The 13,640-nt window shown below is 36.0% G+C and overlaps 1 protein-coding gene across 2 annotated transcripts; it reads left to right on the top strand.

Annotated features, from left to right (window-relative positions):
- Positions 1 to 229: 229 nt before the first annotated feature.
- LOC107047802 lies at positions 230 to 10,731 on the top strand. Of its 2 annotated transcripts, none has more exons than XM_015270641.1 (2): positions 230 to 350; positions 7,246 to 10,731. In XM_015270641.1, exon 2 carries the CDS (start codon positions 7,246 to 7,248, stop codon positions 8,977 to 8,979), a length of 1,734 nt encoding a protein of 577 aa, XP_015126127.1. In that variant the 5' UTR covers positions 230 to 350; the 3' UTR covers positions 8,980 to 10,731. The 2 variants fall into 2 exon arrangements, with proteins under 2 accessions (XP_015126127.1, XP_015126126.1); XM_015270640.1 differs by lacking the exon at positions 230 to 350 and adding an exon at positions 6,254 to 6,341.
- Positions 10,732 to 13,640: the final 2,909 nt, after the last annotated feature.

Consider the following 13,640-nt stretch of genomic DNA (forward strand, 5'->3'; position numbering starts at 1 on the left):
GTTGCAGCTGACTGTCGGCGTCTTTGATTTTTACCCCCACTCTATGCCCGAAAATATTACTGAGGAGACCCCTTAAACCATTAACTCTCGCCATGATGTATGAGAGATTTCGGTTGCGATCACACATGTGTTCTTCACACAGACATAGTGTCTATGTAGCAAGCGCCTCTTCGCTATACGCGCACGCAGTAGCACCGACTAGAAATCGCGGGTTGTTCTGATCCCAACATCTCTCCCTTGTTGGCGGTAAGGTGTACTAGAGAATATAGTCGGGGGAACCCCAACCCCTAAAGGACGTTGGAAACAACCGTAATTACTAGGCGAATGAGAGTTCTAAACGAATAATCGAGGTAATTCAGTTGAATTCAGTTGAAATGAATACGAGGTTATGGTTATTGTTTGATGTTCACTAACCAAACGGTATATCATGCATTTGATACTGTTGTGGCGAGAAGAAATAATTTTTCATATCGAAATTTCTAATATGCTTGTAAGGGAGTATTAGCCAATTTTTTCTTTAAAATTTCTTTTCAAGGCAATTTACAATTTTAACTTACAATTTTTTTTACAAAAATTATTGTCGAGTTTATAAGGATAATATTGACAAATACTAAAGCACAGAACGATTACATCTACTTGAGACCGGTTGATTGAGGCAGCTTTTTTCAGTTTCAAAGAATGGAAAATTGTCTATTTTATTAAATAAAGCATTTGAACATCTGAAAAATCAAGGTGATCGTAGTTTTAGAAGCAATTTTAATTCATATAATGCTGAAATACTAGATTGCTCGTACAAAGCTGTAATTTTTTGATTATGAACCTCTGAAATTGTTATTCCTGACCATTTTAAAGTTATCAACAAATGAGAAATTTAATTCATGAACGTGAGTGGAACCTCCATAGCATCAATGCGTTTGATAAGAAACATGCAAAAAAGTAATCGAATAAAATGGGCTCTTTTCATGAACCACTTACTGCGGTAGTAAGAGGGGCTGCGTTTCTCAGGAACAGAAAAGAATTTGTAATGTTTCTTATTTTTTTGTTGAGTCGGTAAAACAAGTGATAGCTGATAATGGCGTTACCGCTTGTTTTACTGGCTGCAAGAATAAATTGAAAAACGCTGCAAAATGTTTTCCGGTTGAGATATTTCTTACGTCGCAACATATAAAATTCTATCAGCAGTACACTGAGAGAATTTTTTTTTCTCAATTACGGCCTCCAAATTCCTTTTTGAGTCCCTGTCGGTACTATCCAGCCCTATGCGTGCGACTGTGGATTAACAAGTGTACCGCATTCGCACTCCTATAGAACACAGAAGTAGTAGGAAACCACAGGAAACCAGAAAACCCATCCTGGTACATGCGGTTACTCTACTAGCAACCGTCCGCTCGTCAGAGCCTTAAGTATTAAAATTCGGTTCCCCATGGGATTGAACTCGCGACCTTCCACACACTAGACTTGCGTCTAATCCAATCGGCCACAGACATTGGTAGAGAAAAAACTAGGGTTCCACGACTTTTCTTCCCTGATATTTCTTCCAATTGCCATTTCTTCCCTGTCCCTTTGTTCCCCGAAAGACTTTCCTAAAACAAACTGTCTCCTCTTTTTCCCATCAATACCTGAGTAAATAATAATCTCTACGAACAGTAAAGTGAATGAAGAAAAATTAATACAAATCATAATCATGTTTATAAAAATTGAATATTACAAGAATAGTCCCACAGAATATTACATGCGATTCAATCACTCAAAATGGACACTCAATTTCAATTACGAATTTCATTAATTTCATCGTCATCGATGAAACAAGACGTCAATTGCAAAAATGAATAAAGAATTACCGTGAGACAATGGAGATGATTATCCACAAGTAACAGTTTCTTCCTTTTCGACGATAAAATAAACTCCAAAGGCACTGTGGCGACTATCCGCGCAAATAACTTATTGAAACTGTCATAGTTGCATACTTTCGGTCATGACTCAGGTCCAATAGCCGAAGATTATCTCCTCTCATTTAAAAAATCAATACACACTCGAAAATCAATAAGGGTTATCGTAATTCGGTCGAGGCTTACAAAAGAAGGATAATCCCCACTTATCATTACAATCAACAATTGTTTTGACCAAATGTACGTCAAAATATATAAATTGAATTAGAAAATTAGAAGGGGAAAAAGTGGGTGAAAAAGTAACGTGGGAAAAGTAGCATAGGAAAAATTGATGCGAGGAAAATTTGGGGAGGAATAAATGTCGGGGAAGAAAAATCGGGGAAAAAATGTCGAGGAAAATAAGACGAACCACCAAAAATTAGTACTACCGAAAAATTGTATGTCCCGCGAGAGAATATTTGATGGAGTGGAACAGATTTCCTTGAGGGAAATTAACCCACTTGATGTAAAAAAATTTAAAATCTGTCACAAAAATTCAATATTTGTGATGACCACTAAAAATTATTCGAATTGTTTGCAGAAAAACATAATTTATTGTACCACAATCATTTGATGTGACAGACCCCCATAGGATTATATCGTAAAATACTACATTAACGAGGGGGAAATTTTATTGCCCACAAAAAAAATGACATTGAAGTTTGCAGATTTCAATCAAAGAAAATTTGTAACATTGCATATCTCATCAGGAAATTGTAATATCTATAAAAAAATCAAATTCTATGAGTAGGGTATGGAAAAACTTGAACGTTATGGTTGCTATATATGTTAAAATATGATATAATATTAATAAATAGGCTAGTGTATTCAAGACAAGTTTGTGAAAAATACTCAACACGGAATATCTAGCCCTAGAATAACGCTATTGAAAAAAGTAACAATCTCACAGTTCGAACTCAATGGAATCTCATCGTGATATTTTTTTGTTTTTCATTTTTTGTACCCATGGACGACTAATTCACTGATATGCAATAAAACTTTGTCAGGCTGTAGCGTACATATGAGAGGCTCAATGGAAGAAACAAAAAAGGTCACGTTTAAAAAATAGGAAAATCTGCTCGTGATTATTTTTTAAATATTTTTTCAACACTCTACCTTCATTTTATGCAATGTTGATTTTCCTGCCAATCATTAACATCGAATATCTCCGGAAATAATTAATCGATTTTCAAAATACAGCCACAAATTTAGAGTCATATTAATGTCTTGATGTGAAGTTTTTCAAAAAAGGTTTTCCATTGTTCCAATTCCGAAAAACTCAAAAACTCGCCAGGAAAATGTTATTAACAGAGAATATCTTCCATAAAAATAATGATATGGCGACGAAATGGAATGTTATGATTAAATCTTTCACCTATCTTCTTGTGAGGTTCATGGTTTTCCTCTCCTTACCCATTCAAGAGCTGAAAATGTCACTGTATAAGTCAAAACCACATTTTCATGGATGAATAACGCGATAAAATGAATTCAGTTGTGTTCATCCCCAAAAAATTAAACTGACAATCTTCACCCAAAAAAAAAAAAAAATTTCAAGTTGAGACTTACAATCTCAAATTAAAACTTATGAAAGTCCCAAGTTGAGACTTTCGAAAGTCTCAAGTTGAGACTGTGAAAGTCTTAAGTTGAAACTTTCAGGCTTCACAGAAAAAAGTCTAACGTTCACTAAACACCTGCAAATGTTGAATCACCCTCAATTTGAATGATCCCCAAATAAGGGCTTATTTACATCCAAATTGGGGGTGATTCAACCATTGTGGATATTCTCTCTATTTGGGGGTGAATCAACCTCAAGAAGGGTTGAATCAACCTTTGCAGAGATTCAATGAACCTCAGCTTTTTTTCTGTTCAACCCATAAGTAGGGTTGATTCAACCCGTTAAGGTTGGGGTTCAGTGAACGTTAGATTTTTTGTGTGTTCAACTTGAGATTTTCGAAACTCTCAACTTGAGGCTTCGAAAGTCTCAACTTGAGGTCTTTGAAATCTTAAAATAAAATTTCATTTTTTGTGTGTTATAGATATTTTTACGCTGATTCCAAATCCGCTTGGAAAGTTTTTCTAGCATAGTTTTTGAAGTAAAAAATGTTAAAGTATTGAAAACGAGGCGAAGTGGACAAATCGGAAGATCAGTAATAGATTGCATCATTAGATTCACAAAGTATTTTACGGCCAACGTGGCTTCATAATCGGAGCCGGGGTGAGGACTAGGGGAGAGTGGAGTCGATACAAAGACCTTTTTAATTTTTTTGAAACGCTAATGACCCATTAAATTCTTGATAAAATGGAATAACTTCGATTATTCATTCAGTAATGAATCCAAACTCCCTGACCAGTGTAAGATCAAATCCATCTGATTAGTACCTATTCTCGAAGTTGGTGTTTTTTTTTCGTGTACGAATCGGCATTCTTCAACGAATCGGCTATACGATTCTCATTTACTGTTCGTGGACGAACAGCAATTCATGTATGAAGAAGAATTTACCAATGTCCAGAATAGGGGCCCTGATTCAAGCTTGGGTTGAGGTCAGACGTTTCAGATCCAAACTGAATGAAAAATGTTGAGTCTAATTTGGCTATTTGTGATTGATCAGAATCGGATCTGAAATATTTGAGCGATCTCCCGGATGCAGATAATCTATTCAGGCGATGACTGGATCCTTATCTGGGAGATCTGATCAGAAAATCCTGACCAGCAGTGGATCTAAAACTGACTTAGGCCCAGAAAATCTGAGCGAAATTTCTACTTGGGTGTATCATAAAATATAGCTCGTCTTGGTAACAGACAGATATTGTACAGGAAGATTAGTTTTGTCACTCGGCCGAAAACACTTTGTAAACCTAATCATGCAATCTATTATTCTTCTTTCGAATTGTCCATTTTGCATTGTTTCCAATACTTCAATAATTTTTTATTTTTTCAAAAACTATACTAGAGAAACTTATCAAACGGCNAGCAGTGGATCTAAAACTGACTTAGGCCCAGAAAATCTGAGCGAAATTTCTACTTGGGTGTATCATAAAATATAGCTCGTCTTGGTAACAGACAGATATTGTACAGGAAGATTAGTTTTGTCACTCGGCCGAAAACACTTTGTAAACCTAATCATGCAATCTATTATTCTTCTTTCGAATTGTCCATTTTGCATTGTTTCCAATACTTCAATAATTTTTTATTTTTTCAAAAACTATACTAGAGAAACTTATCAAACGGCTTTGGAATCAACGTAAAATAATCTATAAGACTGCGTCTATTCCATTTTCAAGGATGGACCCATGCAAATTCATTTTATCACGTTATACGTCCATGAAAAATTGGTTTTCGTTTATAGAACGACATTTTCAGCTCTTGAATGGGTAATAAGAGGAAAATCACGGAGCTCACCAAAGCATAGATGAAAAATTTAATCATAACATTCCATTGCGTCGCCATATCATTATTTTTATGGAAGATATTCTCTGTTGATAGCATTTCCCTGTCGAATTTTTGAGATTTCCGAAATTGGAACAATGGAAAACCATTTATGAAGATCTTCACGTCAAGATATTAATATGACTCAGAATTTGTGGCTGTATTTTCAAAATCGCCCAATTAATTTCAGAGATATTCAATGTTAATGATTGGCAGGAAAAACAACATTGCATAAAATGAAGGTAGAGCATTGAAAAAATATTTTAAAAATAGTCACGAGAAGATTTTACTATTTTTTAAACGTGACCTTTTTTGTTTTTTTCATTGAGCCCCTCATGTGTACACTACAGCTTGACAAAGTTTTATTGCATATCAGTGAATTAGTCGTCCATGGGTACAAAAAATTAAAAACAAAAAAATATCACGATGAGATTCCACTGAGTTCGAACTGTGAGATTGTTACTTTTTTCAATAGCGTTATTCTAGGGCTAGATATTCCGTGTTGAGTGTTTTTCACAAACTTGTCTTGAATACACTAGCCTATTTATTAATATTATATCATATTTTAACATATATAGCAACCACCACGTTCAAATTTTTCCATACCCTACTCATAGAATTTGATTTTTTATACATATCACAATTTCCTGACGAGATATGCAATGTTAAAAATTTTCTTTGATTGAAATCTGCAAACTTCAATGTCATAAAAAAAAATGATTTTCTTAACCCTAGTCTGCGGTCACCAAACGGGTTCCTGCGCCTTGGTCACCGGCGCGGGGATTCCACGCCGTGTTATTTAGGCTTTAGCGTTGCCGAATTCACTCTACACTACCCGGGCGCATTTAGCGAGTTTCCATGCACTCACACATTCTCACATCAGTCACTCTCAATCAATCAACTAGTGACCTGTCACATCAGGCTCATGCGGCAGTACTTGATGGACACTGGTCAACAGTCCTGTCTCTCACGTATTCCGCCAAAAGGTACTTCTCTCGGTCTCTTATCGTTGTGATCTCGTTGTGTGCGCATCAGTGGTGTAGAGCTTAGGACAAAATCACAGTTATTTATCGTATCACAGCACTTAATCACGTTTAGTTTTATCACAGTACTCAATCACAGTAGTTCCACTCATACTAGCACAAAACCACAATTAGACAAACTAACAGTTAATCATCACAACTTTGCTTTGCTTCATCACAGCCTTGCTTTTGCTTCATGACCTTCTATACAGTAGTTAAAGCTTTTCCTGGCACTTGCTAGATTAATTGTTAGTGCGATTACACCATAACCCTTTAGTGCTATTTTTGAGTGACAATATAACCTTTTATTGTGGAACTAAGACAGTGTTGAGAGTGCGTTATTTTTACTCCGTGTTTCCTCAAATATTCTCCAGAACATTCTCACAAACAAAACTCCACCTTCAGCATCCAACACCGAGAATAGTGCTCTATTTGATGGGCAATTTCATATTACATGGAAAAAATAATTCACCTGTCCAAAACAATTTTTTTTTTAGAAATTTTGGGAAATATATTATTCTAAAAATGACTCTAATTTTTTAAACACTTCAATTGACAAAGTCAATTTTTTTTAAATTTATCTCTCATAGGGTGATCAATCTAGGGTTAAAAATTATTTAGTTTTACCAATAACAAAATTGTCATCGAAAAAAATGAATTTTATAGAAAATCATAACCAATGCATTTATCCATATTTTTGAATTTGCTTTTCGAAGTGTTTGTCTAATGCCTAGATTTGCAGAAATAAAATGATAAGAAAATGCCCGACATCGACTTTTTTGGGCTTCCGATTTGGCGTAGAATTAGTCATAACTATTAAGATAACATAGAATGCGTCAATGCGTCAATGAACGATTGAAATTTTCAGATGGAGATAACTTCCAGTTCCCGACCTTCATCGCCTGATAATCATGTCAGACCCTCGAAGCGTCAAAGGTCCGAAACACCAACCGCACTGAGCTTTCTCCCTTCAGGTAGTACTTCCGTACTTGGTCTTGATAGGAGAGTGGAAAGTCTTCAGGAAGAGAACGAAAATCTTAAGAAGAAATTATCTGAATTGGAAAAGCTTCAAAAATTGAACATTGAGATAAAAGATAAAATTATAGAAAAGTCAAATTACGAGATAAATATACTGCAAACAGACTTGAAAAAAGCCCAAGTTAAGATTGAAAAATTGGAGGAGAAATTGAACGCAGCAGATGAGGATCTCGCCCGTAAGGAAGAGCGAATACAGGCACTAACAATGGAGCTTGAACATTTGATGTCTAACGAGATGCACTCGCACTTGGAGAGTCCTTCAACGTCATCACGGTTAGAAGAAAGCAAAATAGTGATTCATGAATACGGTTCCCTCAAGACTGAAGAAGTGGTGATTCCCGAGGACCCGAATTTTCAAAATAATTCCGTATTACAGACAGAACCAAGCTCAGAAACTATTGTACTCAGCCAAGCCAACAGTACAGCTACCGATCTAGAGTCGGGAGTACCTACTTATGAAGAGAGTCGACACTCCAAGACGAATCGTGCAGAAGATAACGCGGTTCCATCGATATCTCGCATAGTTCTAACAATATCAGAATCGAATCGTGCGACAAAAGAAGTACAGAGATGCAAAAATACTCAGGAGAAAATGATACCCAATGAAAACAGAGTTGCGATGGTGAATTCAACATCACAGGAAGAATCGGATGCTACAGTTAATGGCATCCCCGAAACTAGCATTCAACTAGGATTCATTGAACCTCAGCGAGTTGCACCCGGCAATCAAAAACAAGTATCATCAGAGCAGACACTAATAAACGTTAGTACGGAATATCGTCCATGTATGATGAAGTTTATCACAACAATACCTGATGCATTCTTAACAACGCACGAGTGCCAGCCTGGCACTTCGTCAGCATCTTCGGAACCGAAAAACTATCATTCTCAGGCTGAAATTATTGTGAAGGAGGAAATAAATCGAACAATGGAACCCCTTATTCTACGAAAAAAATCCGATGAATATGAAGTCACAGGAGCAGAAGTGATGGAAGTCGAACCCAATGAGCCTGACCCGGAGAAAAACCGAGACTCTTCTGTGACAGCAGATGATAAACAACCTTCTTCAACGAAAAAAGTAAGCGGAAGGTCATCCGCAAATCTTAATCAAGCGAGCCATTCCTTATCAGAAGCTGAGGGGGGGCATAATTCTCCTCTTCTACAAAAAAAAATACTACTTAATGTAGGAAATGACTATTGCTGTCTGGTTTTGGAGAGCTTCTTGAAGGTTGACTGGAGTGAATGGTGCCTTCGCAAAGGGCCTAGTAAGGCCAACTGGGAGGATTTATGGGCCTGTAAAAGATGTCCTAAGCGAACTTTTCGAAGCTCAATATTAGTACAGGATCATGCATGGGTTCACCACAAAGGGGAGAAGTTTTTATGCCCTTACTGTTCAGCTGACCTTCAAAAGCGGGAAGTCCTCTCGTCGCACGTTCGGATGAATCACCCTGATCTGTATAAGAATGAAAATGTGGACTTCAGACAAAAAGCTTCACGTATGCACAATATGCCATTGCAATCGCAAGTTCCGTACAAGCCGCCAATGCGGGGGAAGAAACGTTGATTCGAATCAATTATGTGGATCTCAGAATATGCTCCCAAATTCATTGATCATTGTTACAGAACGATATTTTCATTTAGTATTAATTTTATTATACACAATTGAATGGATGAATAAGAATCTACAATGAGACAATCGATGTACGGCAGGAAGGAGAGAGATTGGTGTCTTTTTTCTCATGGAAAGAGAATTCCTTTCTAAAGTTTTTCTTTACAGACAAATATGCGAGTCCCGGAAAAACAATAGACCCGGGGAAACTGTTAAGTTGGCTGGGTTTTAGCACGTTTTGGGTGTGTAGAATGTTTTTTCCTGGTATATTTTTTTCGCTTAGCAAATATGCTATTTATATGATATTTACCAAAACTTTTGACAGAAAAAATTGAGACGATTTGAAAAAAAAGGAGAAATGAAAAAATGGAAAAAATATATTTTTGTATAGAACGAATTGGACCTCTATTTCAAGTTTTTTTCCGTAATCGTAGTCACTTTGATGAAGGAAAAAACGCCATTTAACTGACGGAGGGAATTGAATTACGTTATTTTCAACATTTTTGGCGATCCTAGGGTCAATCGAAACCATGGTCAATCGAAAGAATAAAACATTTGCATTGGAAATACACATTGAAAAGGATTTTTTTTTCATTTCTTCCGAAACACAAAATTTTGTCAAATACTCAAAAACTGCAAAAACTTTTTTTTGTACGTATTAGCAATTAAAAATTAGAATAGCCATGTCCGAATTTCGCAGTGTCCATAACTTGAACTTAAACACTACACGATGAAGTGAGAGTTCCTTGGCTCCAAAAATCGTTTTTTTGTGTCATGGGATGAGAAAATACCTCAAAATACGGAAAGCTTCAACGCAGTGAATCATGAATCAGAGGCTTTCGAATTGAATGAGTGCAGAAGTCATGTGGAGGAAAATCTCCCGACATGAACTATTTACAAAATATGGACTATTTTAAACTTTTCTTATCGTTCCGAGAATATCATTGTCTTTCCAAAAAAACAAAAATTTGAATTCAGTATCGTACTGCTTTATGCCAAGTATGCCAACTTTCTTTGCTCAAAAAAAAGAAATTTGAAGAAGTTGAGGTCAACTCAACACACTTGAATTTTTGCTTTTTAGAGATTAAGTAAGCCCTCACGTACGGGGTTCATACACAGTATCGACTCAAGAACATGTGAATGACTCTGTGCAAAATTAATCATTTCCAAAACTATGGAACATAACTGAACTAGACAAAGAGGATCGAATAGAGCAATACTGTAGCTTCAATTGCATACTTATTCAATGATTTTCCATTGATTAGATATCATCGAATTCTAGTTCTATTGAACGTACATTCCACTTGGTAAAAAAGGGCCCCGTCCGTGAGCGACTATATTCTTCATGTTGACGAAACTTTCAACTTTCAACCCATCATTTCCATGGATACTCCAGGGAACCCCCACTCTCGACACTTTTATCGCCTCCCAAATGTTAAGTTCTGTGGGCTTCTTATAAGTTACCTATGGCCTCGCTCATGTTTCAACGGGAAAAGAGTGATTATAAGGATCAAACGGAGTTAAGGGTCAAACGGGTGGGACGAACGAAGTGATCATAAGGGTCAAATGACCTTGGGGGTCAAGAGGTCAAATGTGAAAGTCAAGTGAAGTAATCAGAATGAAATATTTTAATTATTTAGATGTTAGTATTATTCAATTTAAAAAAGTGTGATGAAGATTATAAATGAGTTTCCTTACAAAATTTAATTTATTTTTTAATAATCAATGTGTACAATCTATAATTTTATCTTTATAGCAACTTAAGCAGAACAAAGCATTCCAATTAATAATTAATACAATTACTCGAAGCTTCAAATGAGAAGATGAGAAAAATAATTGACTGACCGGTCATGCCAGCGGTTGAGAAGCAAGAGAGCGAGGTGTCTCGCGTGAGGTGAGAAGTAACTCGTCGAATCACAAACGACACATTTCGTCAATTTACTAAATTATTCCAATATTTTTGAGATCGGTTGGCGCGGGATATTCGAATAATTTCAATAACTCATTGCAAGAAGGGTTAAACGATGCCAAAGGTCACCGCTTTTCTTCGACGCTATAATTATTAAAATGATGACGCAGAATTATCTTAACCCTAGATTGGTCACCCTATTAGGGAAAACCGCCACGCGCCGTTTTTCTTTAATTATAATTGACTGGCTAACCGGAAAAATTCAAAAAAATTTGACTATCAATTGAAGTGTCTAAAAAATGATAGTAGTTTTTATAACAACATATTTCCCAAAATTCCTAAAGAAAAATTATTTCGAACAGATGAATTATTTTTTCCCATGTTAAATGAAATTGCCCGTGACTCGACGTTGCTGAAAACTCGCTAAACGCGCTCGGGCAGTGTGGAGTGAATTCGGAAACGCTAGGGTCGAAATAACACGGCGGGGAATCCCCGCGGAGGTGACCAAAACCGCAGGGACGCATTTGGTGACCAGACTAGTGTTATGTCCTGTCGATGTTACTAGGACCACAGAGTGGCGCTTTTTGAAATATTGAGCGCCAAACTTGAAGAGTGGATACGTTAGCTGCTAAACCTCTAATGAGGACTCCATCGAAGTTGACCCGTTCGCGACGGAATAATTGGGTTGAAGGTTTATTTTTGAAATAAATCCATTAGACCAGTGCTTAGGAGAGCATATTAACACTTTATTTATTAAACTTTTTGAACTCAAAAAAACTTTAAACTGTGAACTACAAACTCAATAAACTTATGAAAACTCTAAGTAAACTTTAATGAAAACTAATTGAAGAGAGAAGCTCCAAAAGTTGTCGGAACAAAAGCTACGATGGGACTACTGGGGAGTAACTTAACATACCCTTAAAATCTAAGGGTTGGCTTTCAAGACCCCCATTAGACCAAATGTTGCGCGCGCAAACCTGGCCCAGCGGACAGGGAAGAGGGATAACCCATAAGAGAACATGGAAAACGACAGAGGGAGAAAAGGAAAAACGCGCAACGTCGCGACTTTCCAATCTGGAACCCTCTCGGGCCCTCAGCATAATGATAGAATGAACAAAGGAGTGCCCAAACACGTGTGGACCACATGAAACAGAGAACTTTCGAAATATTCCAGAACTTCATGAAAAGCCTTTCTGTGACGAATTTTGGAGAACAATAAATTTGAATTATAATAAAACTGAAGTACTTGACGTTTACGACTTTTCTGCAACGTTTTTTTTTCTCACGCTTGTGAAGTTATTTTCGCCCTCTGTTCATTGTCCCTTCTATTCTCAATTTTTTTCAGTATATTGCACTCAAAGTATCATTTTAAAATTATTTTCGACTAATAATTTCAATCTCGCGGACTATTATGGCCGATTTATAGAGCCATCTATGAAAATCAACGTCGGAACGTTACACTAGGATCAAAAGAATAAAACCTAATTAAAATTCAATTAATTTATTTACTTTCAATAATTTGTACTTCAGCTGTTCAGAAGTGATTATTCTCGAGTCCCCCAACAATCCCTCAACATCAGCTGCCACTCTATCACGCGGGGTTATGTTTAGAGAGAAAAGGGAATGCGGACTATAGGAATTCAAAATATTAAACTCGTATAGATTAATCAGTTCAGGGATACCCAAATTTATAATATTTTCTTACAGCTAATATTGCAGCCCATAATTAGATAACAACACTCTTGAAAATCTTTGAGTACTTAAGTATGATCAATTCAAATATTCAAATTTTCAACTATTTTATCAATCAATAATTTGAGGTAGGAAGATTGACGATTACTTGTGTAATCGAAAATCCCCTTTCAAGAAATTTGAATTATTCACTTAGTAGTAAATTTACAGTGTCATATTAACAAATTCTAAATATATCATTATTCGTAAAAAATCAGATAATTAATTTTATTCGAATGTTATATTATTTGAAAAATTGAATCAACATATTTTAAACCTCCAATAATGTAAAGGTCAAATCCTTGTAATATTACAGAAATTTAATATTGATGAGGATCCCTGAATCAGTTATCAATATCCATTCAGTAAAAATGAAAATTCCATAGAATTCAGGCGCAACGAGCGAGGTATCTTATTTCAAACCGCTGACCTAGTCTTCTCCTCTCTATAAGCGCATGTAATGGGGGTATACGGATTACCGGAATTCCACTCCCACACTGAGAAAAACGATTATTTTTGCCAAATATTCATTTACTTGAGAGAAGCAATTAGTTTTCCATAATCGTATTTCTCCAATCGAGTCATTCCCAGAGGAGCCTGATTAAGTTTCAGTTGTAACAATCATGTTGCTCTAGAGGATGACTATGTTGCACATGATCTCGGATGAACTCCTCGAATGATTATTCATTTTTCTAAATTTCTTATTTTCTACAGAGAAAAATTTTGATTAATTTTTTAATTTTTATAATCATTGAGGGACTTCCCTCAAGATCATAACTGACATGGTCATAGAGATCATGATCTCGAGCAATATAATTATCATAATTGAACCTAATAAGAATTGCCTGGAAACGTCTCGGTTGGAGAAATGCGGTATTGAAAAAATAAATACTTCTCTCAAGTAAATGAATATTTGGCAACAATAATTGTTTTTCTCAGTGTACTGTCCCTAAGGTATCTTATATAAAGCCTTGAC

This window comes from Diachasma alloeum, unplaced genomic scaffold, assembly GCF_001412515.2.
Source record: "Diachasma alloeum isolate Michigan unplaced genomic scaffold, Dall2.0 Dall_scaffold_78908, whole genome shotgun sequence".
In the NCBI taxonomy this organism is placed as follows: domain Eukaryota; kingdom Metazoa; phylum Arthropoda; class Insecta; order Hymenoptera; family Braconidae; genus Diachasma; species Diachasma alloeum.

Excerpts from the sequence above, each read along its gene's own strand:
- LOC107047802 (XM_015270641.1), top strand. The coding sequence starts at position 7,246 with ATGGAGATAACTTCCAGTTCCCGACCTTCATCGCCTGATAATCATGTC.